The sequence below is a fragment of the Lemur catta genome, chromosome 2, assembly GCF_020740605.2.
Source record: "Lemur catta isolate mLemCat1 chromosome 2, mLemCat1.pri, whole genome shotgun sequence".
Classification (NCBI taxonomy): Eukaryota; Metazoa; Chordata; class Mammalia; order Primates; family Lemuridae; genus Lemur; species Lemur catta.
The window spans coordinates 92,068,993-92,096,469 of NC_059129.1; the positions used below are offsets into that span (position 1 = coordinate 92,068,993).

General features: G+C 38.9%; 1 protein-coding gene across 5 annotated transcripts in view; it reads left to right on the plus strand.

The window, feature by feature from the left end:
• KLHL32 (kelch like family member 32) overlaps positions 1-27,477 on the plus strand; it is a 184,807-nt gene that overhangs the window by 119,892 nt on the left and 37,438 nt on the right. For 3 of the 5 annotated variants that reach the window (XM_045544046.1, XM_045544047.1, XM_045544051.1), the window contains one exon: positions 16,119-16,334. The exons of the other annotated variants lie outside the window; for them this stretch is intronic. In XM_045544046.1, the coding sequence (XP_045400002.1) occupies positions 16,119-16,334 (216 nt within the window). The remainder of the gene's footprint in view (positions 1-16,118; positions 16,335-27,477) is intronic. 5 annotated transcript variants of the gene reach the window in all.

The following is a 27,477-nucleotide window of genomic DNA, read 5'->3' on the forward strand; positions in this document are numbered from 1 at the left end:
CACTCATTAGGTTATGAATTAAATACATCGTATTAAACCAGGGGCATGTCCAATGATGATATTGTAATGGCAAATTACTCTATGCTATTAGAGGTGTATTTTTTATTCATGGACATTAATTTGTCATTAAGCGGCATTAGTTTAGCACTTTTATGTGGAAGACGTGACCTGCAAGAGGAGACTGCTGGGATGTGAGAGGAAAGGGACGCAAGGGCTAGAGCATTTTATCGCTGTACGGGAAACAGAGAAGGGGGTTTGTTCCACTGGTTTTGTTTTCTGCTTTTACAAGCATGAAAGATCATTTCCCCAGATTGAAGGTGTTCTGTTTATGGTGTGCACATGTGGATCGTCTAGTAAAGCAAAGCCCAGATTCTTACTATTCATCATTCAGAAGCCAAGAAGGCACATAGAGGGAATGGGAGGGAGGAGGCAGCCCCCTGCCCTAAATCTCCTCCGTGACTGGTGTTTCTTCGGCATCCCTTGTCTTCCTTAGGTTTTACACTAAATGGGCTACCGTGAGAATTAGTCATCTCCTCTCTCCAGTGACGGTACAAAGGTTTAAAGAACTTTATTCTCTCAGGAGGGGGTTAAGGAGAATTCTGGGCAATTTTTTTGTTTGTTTGCTTTTTGCGCAAACTGGGATTTTAGTAAGAAATTTTTTTTTTTTACTTTCAACCTTGAGAAGGACTAGATCCTTGAAATACCTTCACCAGGGGTGAAAGTATCTGAGTGCTGCCTTTGCATCATCCTGAACGTAGTTTAATGTGGTTGGAAAATGTCTTATACCCCTCCCAGCTACACCCAGGGGCTCTTGAGGGCCGGGGCCATGCCTTGTCCCAATTTATACCTCACCCCTCCCTTCCTTCACATTGTGGGAGTTCAGTGTGTATTGAGGGATTGAAAGATACCTCCATTTAGTAATTTTTCTCTGCTTTTTACATACTGAAATTTTATACTATGGCAAGAAAAATGTATTACCAGCCTTCCATTAGTTTTACCCATTGAATATTTTTTTTAACTTGAAAATACTTTCTATGGGGATTAAGTTTGACACTGAGGAGCTTATGTATTTTATAGTATTATCATAGATTATCATTTTTTAACTAATACTGCAATGACTTATAGGAGGTTATCTCTTCTAAACAATGTATTATTATAATTTTAATTGTTAAATTAACAGTATTGCCTAAATACATAATATATCGGGGCTGTTCTGAATAGGATAATTTATCCTCAAGGTTGAGAAGTTATAACTCATGCTCGTTTTTCTCCAATACCGAGCCATTTTTTTTGTGTGCACATTAGAGAAGACAAATGATTATACCAACATATATATTTAATATACTCATAATCAAATGCACTAACTGAATGCCATTCCGTAGTTCACTAAAGGAGATACTCTTATGTTTGGAGAAAGTTAAAGTACAAAGTTTGGAAAATGTATTACAAATGGTTTAATCTTTTGGATTATTTTTAATCGGCAAAAATGATCAAAAAGGGTGGAAATGTATATCAGACCTATTAAAGCATAGCCAACTACTAGTTATTTGTTCTAATCAAGAGTATTTGTTATCTGGCATGGGTAATCCAGAATATTATATTTGCCAAATACCATTCATAGTTGGCTCTGAAATGTATCATAAGATCTTTAGTAGCCATTTTAGGGTCCCAATTAATTTTTTCATACGCTATTATGTTGGCTTTTATTCCCCAAGCCCAAACTGAAGGATGTCAGTAAGCCACAGCCCAGAGGCACACTGGCTGGCCGGGGAAGTCATTTTGGCATTTTAATTTGTTGTGTGGGTAATCTAAGGTTGACTGTATTTTCTTTGTGATCTCTTTAAAGAGGGGAAAGATTATCTTGAAAGATTTTTCTAATGTTAGTAATTTCAATTCTAAGCTAACTGTTGTTAGTTGGACAATTTTGAATTACTTTCAGCATATATTTTTCTTCTTAAAAATAAAGTGTTTCCAGTGTTTTATTAAAACCCTGGAATGCTTTGGAATCAATAAACAAAACAAAAAAAACATTATTCTCCTTAATTCCATTATTAACACTTGGAAATTAGGTTAAAAAAAATCTATGTTTTATTTGAGATAATCATCCTCCCACCCACCTTCCACCTGTAACCATTTCTACTCATGGCAAATTGTCTGCCCTGTTCTCTGAAGCTAAACCACCTGTCTGCTCTTCATTGCATCAGTTACCTCCCGTGTTTCCTGTGGTTTTCATCTCTCCTACTCCACTGGCACTTTCCTTTCAGTCTATAAATAGGATCAATAAGGTGGGAGAAACTTTTCTTCATCTCTTGTCACCCCATTCTCTCCTTCCCTTGCTACCAAACTGTGCCCAGTGTCTGCACTTCCTTACCTTCTGCTTATTCTTTAGCCCCATTGAACTCAGTCGGTCTGACTTCATTACTCCTCAAAACCTGTTCCAGCAAAGGTCACCAAAGCCTCCTAATTGTCAAAAGGCAGCGGGCCTTTTGTTTTCAGATAGAGTCTTGCTCTGTCACCTGGAGTGTAGTGGCATGATCATAGCTCACTGTAGCCTCAAACTCCGAGGCTCAAGCGATCCTCCTGAGGAGCTGAGACTACAGATGCACACCACTACAACTGCTAATTTTTAAAATTTTTTTGTAGAGACAGGGTCTCAATATGTTACTTGAGCTAGTCTCAAACTCCTGGGTTCATGCGATCCTCCCACCTCAGTCTCCTGAGTGGCTGGGACTGCAGGCATGTACCACTGTGCCTGGCTAATTTTTAAAAAATATTTTGTAGAGATAGGGTCTTGCTATGTTGCCCAGTCTGATCTCAAATTCCTGGCCTCAAGCAATCCTCCAGCCTTGGCCTCCCAAATTTCTGGGATTATAGGCACAAGCCACCATGCCCACCCCCTTTTGTGGTATCTTAATGTGATCCCTCTACAGCATTTTGACATGGGCAGTTCTATTCTCTCCTGCACCTCTCTTTCCCAGGACTCTCTCCTAGTTTTCTTCCTACTCTTTTTCAGTTGCTTTACAAGCTCTTCTTCTGCGATTAGCTCCTTGACTACCCTTTGGGACTCGGAGGCTTTGTGCGGATGTTCTCTTCTGCTCACTATCACTCTCTCTCATGCATCATCTTTCAGTCACCAAACCAGAAACCTTGGTGTGATCTTACACTCCTCAGTGACCTTATGAATTCTACTAAATTTTATTGGCTTAGCCTTTTAAATAGTTCTCCAGGATGCTACCTTCTCTTTCTCCTTGTTGTCATCATCATCATTCAGGTCTGGATTATTTTTCCTGGACTTTCCTGCAATAACTCAGCTGGACTCCCTGTCTGTAGTCTAATGCTAATCAGTATTACACCATTTAAGTTATTTGACCCACAAAACAATTTTTTCCCTTAAATTCAAGCTAGCTTCCCATCTCCTGGTTGCAGTTTTCTATCCCTGTCGTTTCTCTTTCTTGTCTCCATAATGTACCCTGTTCTTCCTGTACCCTAAGGACAGCTTGTCTTGTCATCTCCAAGCCAGCTGCCTAGTCTGCACTTCCTCTTGGATATTCCTCAGGCACACGACCTCCTGCAGTTGAACCCAAACCAGACAACCAGGAGCCATCCCAGAATCTCCCATCTCCTTGCGCCCCACATACACTGACACCAAGACCTTTCAACTCCTTTGACTTTTAAAATCTCTGTCATTCTCTCTTTCCATTACCACTGTCTTAATTCAGATCCTCACTGCTTATTTCCTGGGCTGAAGAAACTTCCTGCTAACCGATGAAGCTGACTTCATCCTTGCCCCACACCAATACCTCCTCCAAAAGTCTGTTTGATTGATTTTGAAAATTTTTTTAAAATCCATGAAAAATTCTGTTTGATTGACTTTAAAAAAAAATAACAACCTGATCATGTCACACTTTTTCTTAAAATCATTAATTATTTAGTGGCTCACCATAGCCTTCAGGATAAGGTTCATTCCTCTTAATTTGGCACACAGGGGCCTGTCTTTGTTATAAACTTCTTATCTCCTGAGCCTTTTTAAAAAACCATTTACTACCCACCTGCTTTGCCATAGTTATTGTGAACTTCGTGCGTTTTTCTATACCTAAAAAAACTTTGTATGGAGCCTCCTTTTCTGTGGATTCTTTTTAACTCACTTTGTCATCTTCTGAATTCCTATTTCACCTTCAAGTGCTTGGCTCACGTGTAATCACTTCTCCCAGAGTTGCCTGTTCCATCCACCCCGTTGGAGTTAGATTTCCCTCCTCCTCCTTAATTATGGGCAATCCTCTGGGAGGCTGATCATACCGTATTGATTTACTTATCTGTCTCCCCAGGGTATAAGTTCATATCCCAAAGTTGTGTGACCTTGGGCCAGTTACTTAACCCCCTTAGCCCCCCACTCCTCATCTGTGAAATACAGATATGGTACCCCATATGCAATCTACCTCTTAAGGGTGTTGAAGGATTCAGTGAGATAGTGCATGCAAATTGTCCTACAGCTGCGGTCCCCAACCCCCGGGCTGCGGACTGGTACCGGTCCCTGGCCTGTTAGGAACTGGGCCTCGCGGTGGGAGTGGGTGGCAGGCAAGCAAGCGAAGCTTCCTCTGTATTTACAGCCACTCCCCAGCACTTGTCGTCCAATTGGGTGGTTTGAACAGGCAACTCTGGAAGAGGAGATAACATGTGAGCCAAGCACTTGAAGGTGAAATAGGAATTCAAAAGGTGACAACGTGAGTTCAAATGAATCCACAGAAAAGGAGGCTTCATACAAAGAGAAGAAAAATTGTCTTCCGTGAAACCAGTCCCTGGTGCCAAAAATGCTGGGGACTGCTGTCCTACAACACAGTATCCTGCACCAGCGGGTGCCCTAGAAACCAGAGCCAACATAATGCAGTGCTTCACTTGTGAATTCCCCTATTAAGTCCAGTTATCCTCCTACCCAACCCCCAGCTCCTCTTCCCTCGTTTCTGGAAATTTTAGCAACTTTGCTACCTTCTTCACATCAACAACATATTGGACAAGTCTCTTCCTGAAATTGGGGGAATAATCACCATTCTATAGACGGTATTAGTTTTTTCTCTTAGCCACATCTCTCTGATTCTACAGGAATGCATACATTGTTTTAAAAAGTCACAAATAATTAAATGAACCATCACTTTCCCCCTGCCTCTGAAATGTGGAAACATCACACTGGAATTTTACTTTAATAAATAATAAAGGCAATGCTTTGACAAAAGCAACACATTACATGGTATTGACACTTAGTAGATAGGAAGTTTTGTTTTATTATTTCTTTTGTCCTTCTTGTAAATAAAATGTCTTGCCCCATCCTCATATATAGAATCCAAGAAATAACTGGAAAAGTCTGTCATCTCTAGTTCTAGTGCACAGTAGGTGCTTGTTTGATTAAATTCCTTCTGCATGCACCATAAGAGCTCTCTATAATAGAACTTTTTATTATAAAGTTGCATGGTGTCCTATGCTTCCTGACTAAGAGAAACAAAAACAGTGCATTTGTTTAAAAAAATAAAATGTCAGTTATTCCTTACTGGGAAAATGCTATTCAATTCTGGCTTTCCTTCCCAGACTTTTCCCCCACCCCTTTCTCACTGTCTCACAAGTATCCTTTGGAGCAGGCTACCAACCTTCTTCCCACTACACATCCAGGGAAACATGCTACAGGCTGTAGGAAATGAATGCCTGTCTGTGTCATGAACTCAGCTCCAGGTACCCTGGCCTCAGCCCCACACATTCAGTGTAATGGTTGTTTACGTCAAAGGCAGGGATGAGAGGCTAGCATCACACAATTTCTTTGCTGCAACAATGTATTTATGCAGGATAGAGTCATTCCTTTCTTCACTCAAATGCATACTCCAGATCAGTGGTTCTTAAACTTGACCATGCAAAGAAAATCACCTGAATGGCTGGTTAAAACAAACTACTGGGCCCTACCCCAGAGTTTCTGATTCAGGAGGTCTGGGGAGGGCCTGAGAATCTGTATTCTAACAAGTTTACATGGAATGCTGATGTCCGTACTGGCAAGCACTGGTTGAGCACTCCTACTTTAGACACTGTTGCCAAACTGCTTTATATCAGGTACGTGACTATTAAATCACTGGCATTCAAATTTTGAAAGTGTTATTACATTTAGATAAATTTGACCTGGTCCTAGTTTATACGTCAAAAAATGTTGATATCATGTATCCTTATTAGCATCCAAAATATAAAAAGCCAAAACAATGCAGATCTGACACCAAATATCCCTCCAATCTTCACTCTTATTTTTAACAATGATTAAGACAAATATTCTATGTAGATAACTGAGGGATTTTTTTTTTAAAAAAACTACTTTATTAAGTTATGATTGACATGCTGAGGGATGATTTAAAGTCTGAAGTTTTCGGCTTATTTTCAGCACTCAGTGTACCAGAGCCAATAAAGCAATATATCATAATTACTTCCATACTCTGCTATTCTTTTTAAAATTTTTAAACTTATTTTGCCTCCCATAGTTCAAAACAAGTTTGCAGTTATTGAGATTTTAGTTTTAAAACCCTATTTGCCTAGATGGACTATCTTCAATTAAACGAAAAAACATATACATTAATTTCCCCTATATAGTCCCTAATTCATTGGTAATCTCCTGAGGTGCTGAGTCAGTTTTAGTAACTTTGGAAACAGCATTTTGCAGCACGTAGTGACTGGGGCCAGAATTATTATTAATAGTTGCTGATGAAGGCTATGTTTCTGTGCTTTCTCCCTACTGGATTTCCAGCTTACTAGAGACTTTCCCAAGGAACAATATAAAATTATTCATGAGCCTTAGATATTATGCATACAATTGATTATGAAAATGTACCAGTAACCTAATTGTAGTATTCCTCTGTTATAAAGCACAAATATATTTAAATAGGCCTTCCAAGAGTCCAAAAATTAGAGCATGCTGGTTTTTTTTCTTGTATTTTCTGAATTGCTGCTCATACTTTGTTTTTATTTAATCAAATTGTATCATTTACATATTTATATCAGTAAATGTATATGTGGTTATATGTAGTTGTCCAGACATATTTACATATTTTTTTACAAAATATACCTATACCTCTCTATATATTTATACATATAAAAATATCTGGGCTTACATTATTTTAGTAATCTGGCCTACATTGTTTTCTTCCATAACAAAGAGACTTTATCCTATCAACTCTCCAGTAGTATTGAGAAAACTGACAGATCCCTTTACATACATGATAAACATGATGACTTTTTTCTTACATGATTCATCCCAAGGCTATTAAAAAGTTTGAATTTTATTTGTTGGTTTGTTTCAACCTGTTCCAAAGGGACAACCCCTCACCACACAGTCGCACCAGCCGCCTTTATGTTGCTTCCTCTACTCTTGGAGTATGATTCTTTCCTGCAGCACCAGGTTGGGTAGTTTCGTCATACCTTGATTTATAACTAGGTTGTAATCAAAATAGGAAACAGGTGGAGTCACAACTGGGTATGGTGCCTTGGATATTAATGGCTTGGCTCAGCAGTGGAATTTCTAAAGCTGTATACACTTTTTTGTCTTAATTATGCATTCATTAAAAGCTTTTATACCCAACAGAATAAAGTAAATATTTTTTGATCTCCATAGTGTGCTCCCAGACTGTAGATTTGCACAGCAGGGTCTTGATAATCTGAATAAATTGTATTTCCCCAAGGAGTTTATCTTTCAAATAAGGTCATAAAGAAATGCAGCTCTCCCATCCTTAGATTTCTCTGTGTGCCTTTTCTGCTATGAGTAACATAGAGCTTGGGAACCAGAGTATATTATAGTAATGCCTACTTGCTTATAGTCCAGTGGAATGTCTCAATCTGTTCTTCTTATCTCTGGTGAGGTACTTTTTTCAAGTACAAAAGAAATGAATGATTTTACATGACAACTATGATTTTTGTTGATACTTTAAAAAAAACAAAGTCCGTATTAGATGTTTGGTGTTTTCCTAACTTTACCCAATCAGTGAAAAAATTTATGAACTATGCAAAGCTATACTTTAAGCACTGTTAATAGCATTTGTAAAAGGGAATAATAATAATAATGATAACTACTGTATATTGAGCATCTTCTATGGTGAAGGCACTTTACATACATTTTTGGGAATCCTTATCCCAGATCTAAAATGTAGTGTCACTTTTTCTAATTTTTAGGTGACAAAATTAGACTTGAAGAGGTAAACCACTTGCTGAGGCATTCAGATAGGTCAGCTTCAAATCATGTGCTTTTCCTATGACTCCAAACTAAAGATGTCACCGGTGCCTTGTCCCTGCAACTTATGACCCAGTGAAGGAAACAGGGATAATATAAAATTATAAACCTTAATAAATATGCACAATCAGTTGAACGTACAATTTTCTGAGTCATAAAGAGCAAGATGCCAGTGCACCTGCTATTGAATGGTAGCCTAAAAATAGCATATAATTCTGAAAAATTCAGGCAATAGCTTTTTGTTTTTTCTGTCTCATGGCTGCCATATTTATCTCCACTGTAGCTAACATTCTAGACATATACCTTAATTTACTTATTTAAATATTAAAATATTTGATAAATTATTTACATTTCAGAATATTAAAACTATTTACATATTTTAGAAGAGCAGGAGAGTCTGTTTTTATTGCAAACAAAAAAGCAATGCAAGTTGAATTTTTAAAGGTATGATATTTTTTTCTTGCCTACCCATCATACATCAATCAAAACTTGTTAAGTAGCCACTTTGTGAAGACAGAGAAGAAAGAAGATCAAAAGAAGTGAAGGTACTCTCTGCACCTTTATGCACAGCTGGAAAGAAAAGGGTCAAACAAATGATGCAAGTAACTAGTGCAATTAAAAGTCAGAAGAGGGAAAAGTCCTTGAAGCTGGAGTGGCCTGCCTTTCCAAGGAAATGGAATCTCATCTGGGTTGTCCTCCAGAAGGGGAAGAGCACTTATATTGCAGAACTTCCCCTTTTTACAAGCTTTTTAAAGTCTATTGAATCAAACAAAGTCTTTAAATGCCTCACAAATAACAATTGTTCTTGACAAAAAAATCTCAAAGTTCTCTTTATGGTCTAAAGGAAAATTATGGGAATTCATTTCTACTTGATAATGTTCAATATATTTTTGTAAACAGTATGGACACTGATTTTTTTTTTTTTTTGATGATCACTAAATACTAAGAGAAATAAACTTCTTTTTCAACATTTGGGAAAAGGGGAGAAAAATCTCACATGTGGAAAGTAAGAAGACCCAAGATTCACTGTGGAAATCAGGCCTCCCGTCTGGCACCCCAGGTGGGCTTTCCACCATATTTACCAATTGTATGGAAAACCTGACACTCAGTTAGCATCACAAGAGAATTTCTTAAGCTCAGATCCAACACTTTCCTCAGTTAAGCACTTCTAAAGTTAAGCACTTTTCTCAGTTAAGTGTGGGAGATCTGTACTTTTTGCCCAATTATGAAGTCATATCTAAAACCAAGCTATCATTTTCTTTTTCCATGTGAAGTCATAGATGTGCCTGAGAACTTCTTGGTTTTTTTTGTTTGTTTGTTTGTTTTTTGTTTTTTACTATTTACTAGGAGCATTTTTAATAGCTGAAAGACTACATGCATGAATGGCTTGGTGGGAAGCTTATTTGGTAGGTGTCAGAAGACGTGAAGCTGCAGGCCTTACAATTCAGTCTGTGACGAAGGGCTTCATACTTACCATGTCCTAGTTTGTACTTGTCTCTATAAGCAGCTGATACAATTTTTTAAATTTCACTTTGAGTTAACATTGCTAAAAATCAAACCATAGTAGTTTTTATGCAGACTGGGTTTCTCAAGGTATCTGAAATAGATTTGGGAGTGGTTTTAAAGAGATAATTTCTTGACTTTTATATCAAGGGTGACCTTTCATTTAGAAGAATCCTCAAAATGTAATATATTGTCACCATTTTATATTAGAACTTCAATTTTCATGTATGCCATTATATACATAGAAACCATGTCTCTTGACCAACTCTATTTGTAGTATGACATGTGATAATTGGGTAACATTTTAAAGAGGAGTGGTATCTCAGTGAAGGGCATCAATAACTGGAAATGAAAGATTATAATTACGTCAGTGAAATATCATTGTTAAAATAACCACCTGTTCAGTGCTATTACCAGTAAAATCTGGAATCCTGTTCAATTTAGTATCTTAGGGGAAATTCAGGAAATCAAAATGACATTACTCTTATTTTAACCTTGAGAGACTTTTACTGTCTTCAACTTAAGTCATAGTTTTCTATACTGATAGTACATGTTATTGATGCTTATTTTTCTTTCACATGTCAGTGATATTCTCAGAACTGGATGAGGCAATAAGAGCATTAGGTGTTATTAAAGCACAGGTATTCATAGTAGTAAGTCAAAGCATCTCTTTCAGATTTCTTAATCTTGTCAGTTTAACAAGAACTCCTAGATTTGAGGCAAAGGGTTTGTGGACAGATACTAGGAAGAGTCTATGGTAGATACAATCACGTGACAACAAATATTTTCTGTGTTCTGTACAATTTCTGTGCCATGGATGTGATTAAATTGCAATGCTGGATAGGCAAGGGGTTACTGACAAGCCAAGGAGCCATGGGTATAGCCAAAATTAAGATAAACTACATTTCAGAAATATAGATCATTGACTCTCAATTTGTGTTGCTGTTGGAACACAAGACACAGCTCTTGGCTGTGGCACACACAAGCTAGGCTGGGGGTTATGTGCAGTGGGTTTGCAGACAAAAGGCTACATGCTTTTCTTCCATTCAAGAAAGTATAGTAGAATGCAAGTGAGTCTGAGTGACATTATTTCAGGGATAGGCTTAGATCTACTCCAAATTATAAGATAAAGTACTACTTACATGAATGTTGATCATTTATTATTAGCACCTGCTTAACTGAGATACGGAGAGACACTTCAAAGTCAGTGGTCAATCACTCTACTCCGATGAGATCCATCAAGGGACATCACAAAGGCCGAGACTCATCATTCTCTTGCTGCTGTCCCTGGTTTGAGAAGAGTGCTAGATGGGCCACAGGGTCAACACAGCATTCAAACTGCCCTACTTCCTCCACTCATGTCCTAATCACTGGATAATTTGCCAGGCAAATTACATTTGAATATAACCCAAAATAAGATCATATTTGCCTTTTTCATGCTTTCTTTTCCCTACCATATTCAGTAGTTAATCTGGGGAATAACCATTTTAAAGATCTAATTAGGGCAACAAGGCTGTACAAAAAGATGAGTTTGGAGAATATAGAAAGTTTAAGAATTGTTGAACTTGAAAAACTGGTGTTTATTCCATAGCTAGTGCAATACTGGGGACACATTTTATGGCTCTTCTTCTGTTATTTAACTTGTCATTCACACTATAAGAAACAAATAGAAGGAAAAGGAGAAACCAAATAGCCCTAAACCAAAGGAAAATAAATACTATTTTAAAATATTCCCCAAAGAACAACAATGCATGCACCATAATTCTGAATAGAAACTAAATTTCAAGTGAGAAGCAGTGTGACAGAAATGAAACCTTTTTAGAAAAAAAAAAGAGAAAGATTTTCTTTTACTCAAGAGAGTTTCTTGTTGCTGAACTGTAATTTCCATTTTAAAACCACTGCCTTGACCTGGGTACTTGGATTTTTAAGTCACAGAACATGGGAGAACTGAGACAATCTCATATTTAGGACAAAGCATCATTTGAAAGGTATTAAAATACTTTGATTTGAGTAGCCAATTGATAGAGGAAAAGAAATTTGGGGTAGATTGAAAAATTTTTTTCTCACAGAAGAACGATCATATTCCACTTGTCCATTAACACTTTGAACTCTAGTCATTATGACCAATTTTCCACTCAGAAACTGAATGACCACTGCCTTGCCTTTGTGTGTATGTGTAAGAAGGCCAGAAAGAGAAGGGGAAGATGAGGGAGACCTATGAAGTATGAAAAATGACTTGATTTAGACAAGGTTCAGAATTGGGTGGACATGTTGGAAAGACAAAGGCTGTTCTAGTTTTGCTGAATTACAAGTAAACAGGAAAAGCTCGTGGACATCCTTTCATTAAACACACATGTATTGAGCATCTGCTCCCTACTGGATACCAGGGACACATGAAGAGTAAAACATAATCCTTGCTAGTAAGGAGCTTAGATTTGATAGAGGGAGACAGATCTGCAATCAAAAGGCACTTACAGTGTCAAGTGATGTGCTAGAAACCTGCAGAGGGCTGGGCAGAAGCCCGAGGGAGGAAGTGGTCAATTTAACTTGAGCAAGGGAAGTTGAAAAGGTGAAATAGTTCATTCATTCAGCAAGTCTGGCTTGAGCCCCTACCATGCGCCTGGCACTGTTCTAGGCTCCAGGGATGCAGCAGTGAGGAAAACAGGCAGGTCCTTCTTCTCCTAAGACTTCCTTATTGGGGGCTGGGTGAGAGGAGACAAGTCTATGATAAACAAGTAGACAAATAAATGCAGAAGGTAATTACAGATGGTGGTAAGCGCTAAAATTCAGCAAGTAAATGGAGTAATGTTACAGAGGGTAACATGGAGAGGAAGGGGCTGTGCTATATATTAACAGGATGTTCAGACAAATGGGAAACATGACTCCTCATCCATAGGAATTTTGCACGTGCTGATTCTTCTGTTTGGAGCATTCACCCTGTAGTCCCAGCACCATCCTGTTTTAAGAAATAGGTTTTATTATTATTGAGTTAGGGTGAGGCCAATAGATCAGGAGACAATCACCATTGAAAAGAGAGAGTTTATTACTCACAGTTCCCAAGAGCAGGGCACAGGCTGCAGGGCCACGTCAGGAAGCCCCCGGGTTGGCAAGGAGGCAGAGGGAGTGAAGGGGAAAAGTGATCAGGAGCCTTTATTGTGGTTTCTGCAGCAAGGAAGGGGTAAGGCAGGGCAAGCAGGCTTACAGCTGGCTAGGTTGAATAGTTTCAGTGGGCCCTGGGGTAGAGGGGCTGGGTCTGGTTGCCTGGTATTTGGCCCTGGGATGATCAGGACAGAGGAATATTGACTCCTGGAGTGTAGGTGCCAGACAGAGGAGGTGGTTCAGAGTAAAGCCATTTGCTATCTCTAGGAATTGCCTAGTGCTGGAAGGGGTGGTCTCTTCCCAGCCAGCGACACCCCAGATACTGGAGCATCAAGAATATAGAAATAAGAAACTATAGTTCAGATACATCCCCCGCCCAGCCTTTGCTGAATTAATGTCTGCTCTTCAGTCAGCTGTCAGCTTCCTATGCCTTCTTGGGGAAGCCTTTAGTAACTTTCCACTCCAGGCCAAACCTCTTCTCACAGCCATTCACAGCTGTATATTCTACCCTTTTTAACCTTCAGCTCAGTTATAATTTTCCATTTGTTTGTAAGTTTTTTTGATTTATGGCTGGCTCTCTCTTCCGGTCAACTATCTAGTCTACAAGGCCCGGGGCTTGCCTGTTTTTGCTTGCCATTGCATTGCCAGTGCCTGCAGGAGTCCTGGCACAGGATGTGAATGTGTAGGTTGTTGTCATGGCTGGAGCCATGCCAGGATGGATGGGTTGCTGCACTGTAGGATGAGAAGATCAGCAGAGTCCAGGTCATGGAAGCCCTATGCAATGTTACTGATTTTGGACTTTTCCCCAGAAGGAAATGGGAACCTATTCATAGGTTTTAAACAGATGATCAGTGTGGTCAGATTGTTGTAAAAAGAGGGGATTGAGAGTTTGATACTGGAGGCAAGAATGGTAATTTAGGACGTTGTTGCAGGAAATCCAGACAGGAGACGATAGGGACAGAACAAGACATGGTAAGGAGGAAGAACAGACAGGAGTTGGTGACTGGCTAGATAGAAGGGAGGAATGGGGGCCAGCTTTTGGGTTCCTGATGTCAGTGGCTAGATGTGGCCATTCTCTGAGAGAGGGAACACGGAAGATGCAGGTTTACATAAAATAAGTACAGTTTGGACATGATGCGTTCAGTCTGGCTGTGGGATACTCCAGAGAAGATGTCCTCTTATACGCAGTTGGGAAAATGAATTTAGAGCTTAGGGGAGAAAGGCTTGGGTTAATACTACAGATGTGGGAAGCATTAACATCCAATTGCTTTATAACCCAATTCTATGGATTTTACTTTGGCCATCCTTTCTTTCCCTGACTTAATGGTACACCTTATTCAAGACTTGGATGTCAGAAGAGAACATATTCTTCATTTACCTCCTTGTATCAGTGATGAATCATGGTGTACGCATACCAAATACTCAGATATACTTTATTGTTCTTTAAAGTGTCTCTTGTCTGTTTTCCACGTGCCGAACTTTTATGTTAACTGCTCTTCATATGTTATCTCCATGACAACGCTATGAGCCAGTTGAACTCTCAGTTTTGTGCGTGGGAAATAAAGAGATTCAGTGGCTGAGGTCCAGCCAACGGTGAGTGTCAGAGCTGGATCTGAACCAGGTCTGAGTGGCCTCATGGCCCTTTGTCTTCTCTACTAGCCCGGGTTGCCTCCTATTGCCAGTGGTGGCTGATGGTTTGTTTTGCCTTGAATGCAATTATTCTTTCTTTTTCTTGACATATAAAAGACTTCCTTTTAAAAAGTCTAGAAGTGTGTATCACAAACATTAATAATGATTATCTCTGCATGGTGAAATTATGAGTGATTTTTGTTTTCCATACTTTGTATATCCTGGATTTTATGAAATGAGCATGTATTGCTTTTTATAGCCAGAAACATAATGGCACTCTTTCTAAAACAGCAATGATTTTTTTTTCCTATCCATAGTGAGCATTTAATGCAATTTAACCATTGCTTTCCACCTCCTCCATCACATTAATGGAAATGCTTAAAAGCAGGATTATTGATGCTTATTTTGCTCACACGTGGTCTTAACCGAAAGGACAAGAAGTGATGATTTTGCTTAAAGCTCACAGAGCCTGTCTGCCTCGATGGGAGGAGTGTGTGCTACGGTACCATGGCTTCAGTGACAGTGGGGTTTTTTTTTTTCTTCAACTCCTCACTTTACACAGTTTAACTACTGATATGCAAACTACACAACCCTTGGTAAAGAGTTCTTAATACCCTTAGGTAACTAGAAAAGGGGGAAAATTACTTAAATAGATCAATAGAGTAAAATAGCTACTTGATGGCATTCTCTCTTCCTTAAGTTATTGGAAAATATTGCTTGTGCATTAATAATTATAAGTTAAAAATGAGGGGAAAGTAGAACGAAGCTCATTCTCATTCTACTGGAATATGTAAATTTTCTGTCAACAAGTGTACATGCCCACTCTGTTTCTCATGGGTTACAATGACAAAGGTTCCATGGAAGCCGTTGGTCTCTGGGGCTGTTACTGTAGAGCCCTGGCTATGAGTTTGAGAGCTTGTAGAGATAAGGTGAAATCCCCCAAAACAAACTCTTTGAAACAGTGAGAAAGAACGCCACTCGTGATATGAATGTTTGAGGCTAACCAAAAACAAAGAACAATTATAAATCATTAATCTTATGTGACTTCAATATAGAATTATTTGGGGTAGGAGCCTTTTCTTTGAGATGTTCTCATTTCCTGAGACCTTACATGTAAAACTCTGTTTTGATTAAGTCAGTGAGGGTTGTTTTGTAAAACTCAAAGATAGACTGGGTTTGAAGTTTTGGAAAAAGAGCAGAGTCAGTCTCTCTGCATATAGTTTTGTGTCATCTAATCATGAATCTCAGTTTCTGCCCTTACATTATCTTTAGTAGGAAAAAAAGAGAGCTCTAAAATATGGTAAGGGTAGAAAAATCAGTTGTCTGCGTTAGTAAAATGTGTCTGAAAAGTTGCAAAGTTACATTTCAGCCAGTCAAACCAGAAGCCCCTTTTACTTTCTTTATTAAGGCGTCTTTAAGTATATGGGTTTTAAAAGGAATAAAATGAGGAAAAGGTGTGAATTCTAGAGCAGCAGTTCTCTCTCTACTCAAAGCCTTAGAATTGAGATTTTTTTTTTCCCACTAACAGTCCCATTTTTCCCACCCCTGTTACGAAAACCTTAGTGAGTCAACCTTAATTTCTTGCCTGCCCTTTTGTGGATTGATTTCTAAGAGATCTTTTTCATTTTTATTTTTTGGCACCCAGGAATTAAATAGCTTTAATTATTTGGATCTGTACAGACTTGCTGACCTCTTTAACCTCACTTTGTTGGAGAAAGCGGTGATTGATTTCTTAGTGAAACATCTCTCTGAACTCCTGAAGAGCCGCCCGGAAGACGTTCTAACGCTTCCTTACTGCCTGCTGCAGGAGGTGCTGAAGAGCGACCGCCTGACCTCCCTGAGTGAGGAGCAGATCTGGCAGGTAAGGGTGCTCTGCACGGTCCTCGGTGGGCACTGAGAAGCCTTGGCATGATTAGAAGGTAAAGGATTGAGGATTAATGACCCCTATTTTATCTGGGTTGGTCCTCCTGGGATTGAAGTTTGAGAAGTCGTGCTTCCTGGATGGGTGAGTGATTGGAGAACACTAGCCCTTAAGGCTCGGACCCCTGCGATGACTGCAACTTAACTCAGGGGATCGCAGGTGAGATCCGTGCGTGAGACCCTTGCTGTGGCTTCCCAGAACCTAACATGGTCATGTCAGAAAGAGCCAAAGGGTTTTTTTTCCCTGAAAAAAAAAAATCGTTTCTTAAACTGAATGTGAGAAAAATGGATTGTCAAGTGATATATATGCACATTCAAGACCAGTGGAATCAGAATAAATTCTGGGCTTTCCTGTAAACAATTCAGAAACATTTCTTTGTTGCAACAGAGAGCAGCTTGGAGCTGGAATGAAATGAAGTTCTTCTTGCCTGCAGTGGAAAAATCTCCCTCCTTAGTTCATTCTACATTCATTGCTATTTTCTTAAGCCCTGCCTTTTCGCCTGACATAGCAAGCACTCTTTTTACATTGTGTCACTCCTTTGTCTGGAGGATGGAAGGCTATTTTGTGTTTTGAAGTTGATTATTCAATTTAAATCCTCTTCCGCTCATCCCCAGTGAGTATCCTTAAACAATCCACACAGTGTCTCTTCCCCCTTCCTCTTACACCGTCGGTCTTCCCTCTCTGAAGCACTGGCTAGCCGTTTTGTGACTTCCAGGCCACCATGCCGTCAAGATTTCACAATCATTTGAAAAATAATTACATACAGACTACAAGGGAAAATTTCAAGTCTTAGCTGATCAAACAGTGAATTCCTGGTCTCTTCTCAAATGATATTTAGAGGGTGCCTTGATTCTGGCCCAAACAGAGTCATAGGTAGCAGTTAATTATCCAGCATCTGACTCTACTGATTGATGATTTTCCTGATGACTTTCTCCCTTATTTCTTTATTTGTATTACATTAATCAGTTCCTTCTTCATTATTGCTTCCAACAGTGAGGATAATAAGAGGGGCAGTGTACTAAAGGCTGCCTGGATCTCAGGCTCTTTGTAAACGTATTGACAACAGAACTGAAGAATGGCCAATCTACCAGATGAACAAAATGAAGCATTAGTGCCTTGCTCAGGGTTACAGAGCAGAGCCAGCCTTCAAATTTAAGTCTGCTGACACCTGCCCTTTTTTGGATTAATTTCCATTTCTTCACTATTCCACACTGTCTTGACTTCACTATTCTACACTATCTTGACAAAGAAAATATAAGGACAAAAAAAAAAAAAAAACAAAGTCATAAATTTTTGCTGTTTCTTGGGTATTTCTGGTAATGTGTGTTCAGACAGAGCTTGAAAGGGTTGGTGAGGAAGTGTTTTTGGTAGGAATTTCAATTATCTGCAATTCTCCCCTATAAACATAAATCAACAGAATTTACTTTGGTCAATTCAAAGTGGGAAGTAGCCAAATTTTCTTCACTTCCCAGGGGGGAAAAAAAGGGACTTGGAATGAATCCTGTATTTAAATTTTTCTAACTGAATTGAGATCTGAGGCCAAGCATCCTTGTGGCTTCTATGTCTTTTGGTGGCATGATTGAAGGTACTCCCAAAGATCAATGTGGTAATGAGCAGATGTCTGAGTGTCAAGAAAATTCCATACTGTCCACTTAAGAGTTATCACAATTGCCTCTCTAAAGGTTACTAATTTTATAATGTCGAATTTTAAAAGTTGATTTCTGCTGCAGGCAATACATTTTTTTTTTATACCTGGTCCTCAAGAAAGAATTAAAAGACTCACATAAATATTATCAATTTAGCCATTCAGCAGGCAATAAGAAACTGTTTTTGCTTTATCTTAGTAAATAAGTGATTTCCTCATATTCAATCCAATAGAGAAAAATCAAATCAGACCAGCTATTTTGCCTTGAGTATAGTTAAGTTCATCATTTTTGCCGAGGTTATACTAGTAATGCAATATACCATGGAAGAATCTAATATTCAGCCCAGGGTGGAGATTGGGTATGCCAGAGGATTAGTGTCAGGGTGCTTTATAGAAGTGAAACTTGATGGACAGGCTGGAGACAGATCTACAGAATCTCATTAAATTGCTGAATTGTTCATTACAGAGTGTTCTCACTGTAATAAAGTGCTCATTGACTTTGACAAATCCCCATCCCATGTCTTAAAGAAGAACAGTGAAGCAAGGGGTGTTGGGGAGGAGAAAGGAAATTGGCACAGAGTAGGATAGGTAATAGAAAAGCAGGTGGAGGGGTTGTGCTATTTGATGAATATGTGTAACCGGTAACTTAAGTGAGAGCATAGTAAACACACACTCACCCATTCACGCAGGTGGCTCTTCTGCTACATACTGATAATGTAACCTAGGACAATCTCTTTTTTGGTGAAAGGCCTAATTTTTATTATTCACCAGAAGACCTGTCATAAGAACCTTCAAATTATCCTCACCGAACAACTCTTTTTACTTTTTCCTGCTGTCCCTTACCCAGACCCTTTCCTTAACAACATGTGCAGCAGGCCACGATAACCATTCTGTGGATCTGTGAACCTGTGGAATCTCATAACCCTGAGATTATGCCTGATATCTGCTTTTTTCTTCCATCTGACCTTTTAAAACTTTATTCTCAGCCTCTTTTTTCACAGAGGGCTTCTTGTTCCCTCCCAGAAAATTCGTTTCTCCCTTCCATAGCATGAAGCTACTTAGTCTGTTGGTTAACTTTATATTCAGAGGTAACATAGAGACTTGTACCACATACACACCTTAGACGTAGAAGGACCTAGAAGTCCCTCAAAAAATACTGTTTTTTTAAATTCAGCTCAACAATTTGGTTTTGTGTTTCAAAGCCAGCAACTTCTCAGGTTCCAGATGAAAGATACCAAGTTGGTTATAGAGGTCAAAGAAAGAAGAGACTAAAAATAAGCTGAAAAGGAAATATGGGGCATGAGGTCACTCACATTTGTGACCTGACACATCTCAACCAGTTCAATTTTGCTTTTGGGTTTTAGCTGTTAGAACTGTTTCAATAGGGCCCTGTTAAGTACCTTCTGTTAGATTCAGTATATAGTTCCAGACTGCTGAGCCCCAGGGTACTACCACAGTGGGTTGGGAAATGGAAGGAATGGGGAGATGTTGGTCAAAGGGTACAAAACTTTCAGTTATAAGGTGAACAAGTTTGGGAGAGCTAATGTACAACATGGCTGGTAATGGATGTGTTAATCTGACTGTGCTAATCATTACATAGTATATATGTATATCAAATCATCATGTTGACCACCTTGAATATATACAATCCTTAGTTGTCAATTAAATACTTTTAAATAAAAGGCCAAAACATGGCAACTCTTCATCAAAAACAAAACAAGACAAAATCATGAAGTAATCCCAACCACTCCTATGCATTGGATCTGCTTTCATTTTCATATGAAGTGCTGGCAAATCACAGTTTCATTTTCAGGAATGTGTGTTCTCTGCCTCTTCTACCTCAGGTTCTCTTTCACCAGAATGAGAGTATGATTACTGCATTCCATGGGAGTACAGTTTATGGCAAGAGGCTGAACATAACATAAATTCTTACACACACCAGCATAGGGATGGGCAGTGGCCCTCCACCCTTCGGTACGTGCTGAATACCCACCAAATGCCCACACCGTGCTGCGGGGAGAGGCAGAGGACAGGTCTGCCAACTCCATTGCCCCCTCCCAGGCCTCATCCCACATGGGAAGGATCCTTTGGAGTTTAAACCATTCATCTAGCTCTTTAAATTTTGATCTCATCTCTGAAGTAGCAGAAGTAAAAATATTTTAAAATGGATACAGATATTTGTGGAAATGAAAATGAATATTTCTTGAGTATCTGATTTGTTCATGGCATAGTGTTGGAAGCTAGATCTTGCTTTACAAAAATATTCAATTATTAAGTTATATTTATTCTACCTTTGTTCCTGAATGTGTAGATGTTTTATTTTACTTATTAATTTATTAACTGTTCCCTAGTTTTAGTGAGGAGGACTTATTATTTTGTAAGGACTGTACTTTTCTTCCTTTATAAGACTTGGGGTTCTATCAATGCTTTTTTCCCTTTATTAACACTTCCTGTTGATATTTTGAGGGTAACTTTTCCTGGACTTAAGTAGATAATAAGACCAAACAATTCAGTGGTCACAACGAAGAGGGACCATGTTACCTGGTTTGGGGCTGGGGAGTAATCCTGTTTACATTTGCCTTCGATTGCATATTCCTGGAGGCAGAGGCTGTGCTGTAGTGTTTGCATCGTACACTGCCATGTTCTCTTGTACTCTATAAATAATAAATAAAAACAATAATGTAGAGTTTTCATATTAAAATGTATTGAATGGATAATAAGACATCCTACTATTCCTATAAAAGGCTGGATTTATTCTAGAAAAGTTGGTATACAAAATGAGTTCAGCCTTTTAAAGGCTGCATTTTTCCATATATTTTTGTTGGAAATTTGCTTCCCTAAGTCATACCGTTAATAACACATTCACTTTACATCTCTGGAGACATAAGTCACATATTGTTCAGAGTCGTCAACAACCTCAAATGTATTGGTTTTTTGACAAGCTCCTCCTGGGCTTTTATCTATACCACAAAACCACCCATATTACAGTTTGATTTAATCATTTTCCTCAAAAGGAGTCCCAGAGGTGAACCCAAACAAAAAGCTACTATCCCTTTATAGTCAGAAAGTAGAGGACATTAGCAATGTACTCAGCTTTCATCTTTTATCTCTTAGATGATAAATTGACCCAAATGTACCTCTGGCCAGGGAGAAGCAAGAACTTCAAACAGTACTATATGTCAAACAATACTGTCATAATACTTCTAATTTGAATATCACATCACAGTTTCAAGAATGCTTCTGCATTTATCATTGCTTTGTTCTCCTGCAGTACAAATGGGGAAACTGAGGTAACAAAGCAAAAATATCAAACTCTTCTAATTCTTGAGCTTGTTTACTTTGGTCCATAGCTTTTAAATTTACACTAGAAGTTCAGAAATACTCAGGAGTGAAGAACACAGAGGTGCATTAAATTAATCCTATGACTTTAAGAGGAATTAAGAAGGGCTTGATCATTCCAGTTCCCTGGAGTAGTAGTGCCCTTGGATTGAAAGGATCATGGCCACTCTGCCTGCCTCAGTGTCTGTCATGTTGCTCATTCTACTGGAATGTTCTCTGGAATGTGCCTCATTCATTCTTTCGTTCGTTCTAAATAGTGATTGAGTGCCGGCTCTGCCAGACCATGTCCTGTTAAATACGACTGTTGCCTGCCATGTGGTGGGTGCTGGGCAGTCAGTGATGGAAAGAACCAACAGGGCCCTGCTTTCCTGGATCTTACAGAGTCTGATGTGGAGCTTTCTGCTTGTGACTCTTTCCCACCGTGCCTGATTCCTTTCCAGCAGGGACTGACCCATGCCAAATAGTGTGATGATTTCTTTGTCAATTTGGGGCATGTGGGAATGATATGAGTAGAGTGGAAAAGGAAATGCTTTTATTTGGATGTTTCCACACCACCCTGTGTCCCTTTGCCTTTTCTTCAATGCTTTGTTCATTGTTTACTCTTGTTCATTGTATATACCCTCAAAAGAGTGTTGCAAACCTTTGCTAATCCGTGTGGTACAAGTCCAAGCCTCAAAGAAATCAGAACGTGGTTGATTATTTAATCATAAAACTCTATGAGTACCATCTGCATTTTTAATACTTGGACCTTGGTAACTAGAAATGGAATAAAATACTGTGGCCCGAAAACTCTTATCCCTAAGCAAAATTATAATATTTTTCATCATGTCCCCACATTTCATCAATTGTCTTTCATACAGGTATGTGTCATTACTATTTTTTTTTTCCAGATACATTCTTGGTATCTTCATGATACCTCATTGTGGTTTTTAATGGACTATTCCATAAACTAATCAAATTTGTACCACTTCTCAATTTTCTTCCTGAAACTTCTTATAGTTCCTCCCAGCTATTATACATAACAGTCGCTTCTACAAATGTGATGAGGATGTCTGCATTTCCTTTTATTAGATATTAGTGAAGAGAATAAACAGTGGCTCCCTGGCATTCCAGATAGTGCTGGGCCCAGCGGATGTTTTATCCTTTAAGGGCCCCCCGCTGGACACTGCGTAATGCTGCTGTTTCAGAGGTTGGTGCTCGCAGCTGCCACGGTGTATCTTCAGTCATTCCTCCTGATCTACGTGCGGCTGATGCCTCTGTGAGGATTCATCCCCGAGTAGCTTGACTGGTGGCTTTGCTGTTGTTTGGCTGGGCTGTATGCCTTTGCGAGATGCATGACACATTCATTTCAGAGGGACTTTGCTCCAGCTAATCCTCAGTGCTAGAGCTGCACGTTGTCAAGTAGCTGTGAGGGGCAGTGATTATCAGAAATTACAGGAGACCCAGCTTGTATTCGTGTGCTGCTGTTCCCATGAGTTAATAGTTTTCTTTCTTTTTTAAAAAAGAATAAGCACAACAGAACAGCAAGGTGATTTATGAGATATGACATATTTATGTTCTCTGCTTCTAATTTTCATTGTGATTCATGTTGTTTCCAGACTGATATTTTTGTTGTTGCTGCTGTGAGAAGGAAAAAGATGACTGGAGAATATTACTTATGCACTGGTGGCCTGCAGTAATATTGCTGCTACCTGGGTTATCAGGGATTTAAAAATAAAACCCAACTATAAGCTATATATGAGCTAGAAACCCTGAGGCTAGGCACAGAAGTCCATCAATAATAATACTAACAATAATAATTCTTTACAGGCCTAGAGAGTTTTATATTTTAAAGCATTTTTTACACCTAATTTCATTTGAGTCTCTCATCAGCCATGTTAAGGTTGATAAGGCGAGTATTATCCAGATTTTAACTAGTGAGAAAACTAAAGCTTGCAAAGGTTCAGTGGTTGGCTCAGTTCACAGTACAGGTTTCAGGGGAGGTCTCACTGTGCTCTCTTGAAATACAGCAACTCTCTAAGAAAACAGAACCTCAAAGTACCTTTTATATCTTCTTATAAGTCAGAAGTTTTTATATATTACTCTATAATGAGTGATCCAGAAGCAGACATTTCCTAATTATCAGTTTTCATTTTCACGTGTTGTGCAACTTTGCAGGAAGTTCCAAGAATGTCTCCAATAATAGTCCAGGAAGGGGTTTGTCTATAGGAAGACTTACATGTCAGTATTGGTAAGTGGCACAGATACTACTTATGCTTCAAGAACAGAAGCTAAAAAGAGCCCTGCACGCTGGAGGCTGAATGTACGTACTTTCTTTGTGTGGGTTCTTGATGAGAAATGCCCACACACTACCTCCTCTGGCCACACAAGGAAATCAGGTAATTAAAGGAGTGATGGATGTTGCGCTAAAGTTTAAACGTTTTAGGAGGACCTATCTTATTAACACTTTAAAACAAGTGAGCATAATATCATTAATTTTGATTAATTCATTTGCTCTTAATATAGCTTTTAATTTGTAATTCTACGTGAATTACAATGTAATTTGGCATTAATTATACTAAATTGACTATAAGTCAGCCAATCACAATGGGAAATTACTCACAGCTGAAACTAAAACTGAACCTCTCCATCCAGAAAGGATGACGCTTAGTTAAGAGGCAAATACACTTTAGGCATCCCTTGCTTTGGCTGTGAGAATGACATTGGACCTGCCGAGGACTGAAATCGATTCCTTATTCTGCCCACTGCTGGGACTGTGTACTCTTTGGAGTGAAGCCCCATATAAATCCAATAAAGGGTAAATAATAAAGTAAACAAAAGGTTGATTTATCAGGTTTTCCAGGTCCCCTGAAGAATCTTTTTGCTCTTCTCCTCTCATGTTAAGATTTAGGCAATGTAGAGGGGCTGTGTATTGCTTTAGAATGGTTAATTCCACACCCCTTGGATTCTGGGAGTTAGAATAGGCACTTACCCAAATTGGCCTGCTTTTCGTCTTCATGCTCTGTGAAACAGCCAGGAAATCCTGTTTTAAGCCCCATGTGTAGTCAGTATCCTGAAGCCACTCCTATTTGACCTATACACAAACTGCCTTCTGGGCAGAAGAAAGTCATGCCTTAAAAAGGCAACACCACACTGAGAGACCGAAACCCTCAGGAGATGATGGAGCATGTGTCATTCATTGATAAAGCTTGCTGCAGGTGCCTGTGAGCGCACAAGACGTAAAGTGACCTGCTGAAGAATACAGCACTTGAGAAGTGAGCGAGAGCAAGCATGGATTTGGAAAGTACATGTGTTTGAACCATTTGCCAGATATCTTCCTCTGGGAATTGTCTTTGGAAAAACAAAGAAAAACTTTGAGCTGTGACAGAAATTCATATGAAAGATTTGGCAATATTCTGCTTAAAGTCTATTTGCATGTAGTGGAACTATATGAATTTTGTGCATACTGGGTACATTCGTGGTGAGCAATTGACCCATAAAATGAGGTTGAGCTCTGAGGGAACAAATTTTGCTAAATAACACGTGGAAAATTCAAGGCTCTTTTTAATAACCCTTCTTTTTACTTTGTAATTATATACCCATCTTATCATTCTAATACACAGCCTAGCAAATAAAATGGCCTAAGTGCTAGGTAAAAATTTTGAGTAAAGTGGTTCAAAACTATCCTGAATCCTGAGCTAGCAACCCTGTCTTCTGTCTTGGTTCACACCATACACACGTGCAGGTAGACACACACACAAATCACACAACACACACAAGCATTAGACACATATTTATCTTTGCAGCTAAAAGGCTGGCTGTCCTTTGTTTTGCATTACTGACCTAAATCATCATACTTTCATGATTGCCTGATTGATCTCAACATTAAAGAAGAAAAGAGAATTTAGAAGCTTATTTTTGCCACTCCAAGTGTATGTAACATTCATCACTAAATTTTTTAAGGATGTTAATGGGTATATTTGCTAACAAAAAGCTGTATAAATGTAGATTTATATTTCGTCAGTTTTCTCCAAATCCTATTTATGCCTAATTTAGCCAGCCTATTACAGAATTTTTTTATTCCTTTTACCCAGAGATTCTTTTTGATATCAGCATTGGGTTGGTGGGTTCCAGTCCTGTTCCCACCACTTGTGGTTTCTAGTATAGCATCAGGTTCTTAACCAAAACAACCCCAGTTTTATCCATGCCCTCTGGTGGATGAGCTCTTTTGAGCTCTTAATGTTCTTACAGAACAGTAAGGATTTCAGGCAGAGGAACTGATACTGAAGTAAACAGAGCACTGGGGCTGAGAGAAAACATTTACAGGGTATTCCTGCCCTGGGTTTTATCTTCTCATCATTTAGAATGCCAGTGGAATAAATGGGTCTGCTAATCAAACAGTACGGAGAGGTTAGGTCATTGGAAGCCTTTTTAGTCATTTTGTGCTTTTCAAGAGTGAATTTGTTAGAATTATGCTGAATACCCACTTAAAGCCTCAGCTGATAACCCTACCTGTGTTTTATAACTCTGCACTGTCAGAACTCATAATAAGTCAAACATTCTTTCAGTGGTGCTCATAAGGGAGGGAAAAAAAACCCCCACAAATTTAAGAGTAATTTCAGATTGTAAATGAAAAGGAGAGGCACGACTGTTCATTTGCACCAATCATGCCTTCCTTTCATCTGCTCTGATTAGGCCTGGTGCGGTTTCATCAGACTCCTCCATCACGGAGCTGTCACTCCAGCCGTCTGTTGATTGAAAACAATCAAGGCTCTGATGGCACAATTATTCTGACCCTTTAACTAGAGGCTGCTGTGATAATGAAAGGTTGATTATGATAGTTTGTGCCTCTTTCAGTTTGCCAAGAAGGTTAATTTGGGCATCAGACGGATGTTTAATGGGCGCTTGCTGGCTACACTGAGGTAAATGAGAACGTGCAGTCTTGGATATTGCACGGATATAGTTTGGCTGTCAATCATTGTCATTTGGAGTTTGTGCCTCACACTCTGGAAATCACATTTTATTTTTTCCTTGGGATTTAATTTATTCTGTGCCCTGAGGAAGTTCTTTCACTCGGTGACCTTCACAGCAGCTTTCTCTGCCTTTTTTTTTTTTCTTTTTTCAAATGGAGCTCAAAGGCACAACACATCTAGAAGAGCAGTTTTCTTTCATTTTCACTTAAAAATGGAAACTTTAAAAATCCGTCCTTATCACTGCCTTCCAATAGAGCAAATGTTTCCATTCTGATTGTGCAGTGGGGAAGTATGAACGACAGGGATACTTTGGCCAGTTTGCTAATGCAGCAGCTCTCGCAGTTCCACACTGTCTCTTACACTAACCAGCAAACGTAGCGAATTCAAAATGGGCACGTATGTGGAAATGACGGCTCCATTCTCCTTACCTTTCACTCGCAAGGTCTCACAACAGTTTGTTGAATTCCTACTTCCAAGCACGGTGTCTTACTCCTTTTCCCTCCTTGTTGGTTAGCACAGGGAGGGTCTGAGGGAGGGAGACAGATATTTGTCTGTAGAAGCACTAAGGTTATTAAAAGTTGCAAATTTCAATTTGTATAAATCCAGCACCTAATCTTGTAGCTATTTGAAGCATAGGGTAAAAAACGATACAGGCATCTAATAATGCTGGTGTTTACAATGTGCAGCTCATATTGTAATGAGCTTTGCACCTCTTTTATGCATACCCTTTAAAAAGAAAAATAGAGGGAAAGAAAAAATAAAGGAAAAGCTTTATTTCTGTCCCTAAGCTGTGCATAGTGGCCTCATACATAAGGCACCTGAGAGCTAGAATCATTGCTTTGCTTTTTTGTTTGTGTTGTCTTCATTTCCTCCCCGCTCAGTGAACATGCAGCAGTGTATTTCTACCTAGCCTGGGACGTTTTTTCTCACATGTCAATTGTAAAACAATTAAGTCCATAGATATTAAAGTGACAGCACCATAATGATTATAATTTTACTTCAAGTGTTCTATTTTCACATTATTTATTTCTTGCTTTAAAAAAAAGCTATTTGTTTTGAATAGTAAAGAGAGTCATTAGGTGATAATTCAGTCTCACCTGAAGAGGCTCCAAAAATGAATTAAGTCCTTGAATCCAGTTGCTGTTTT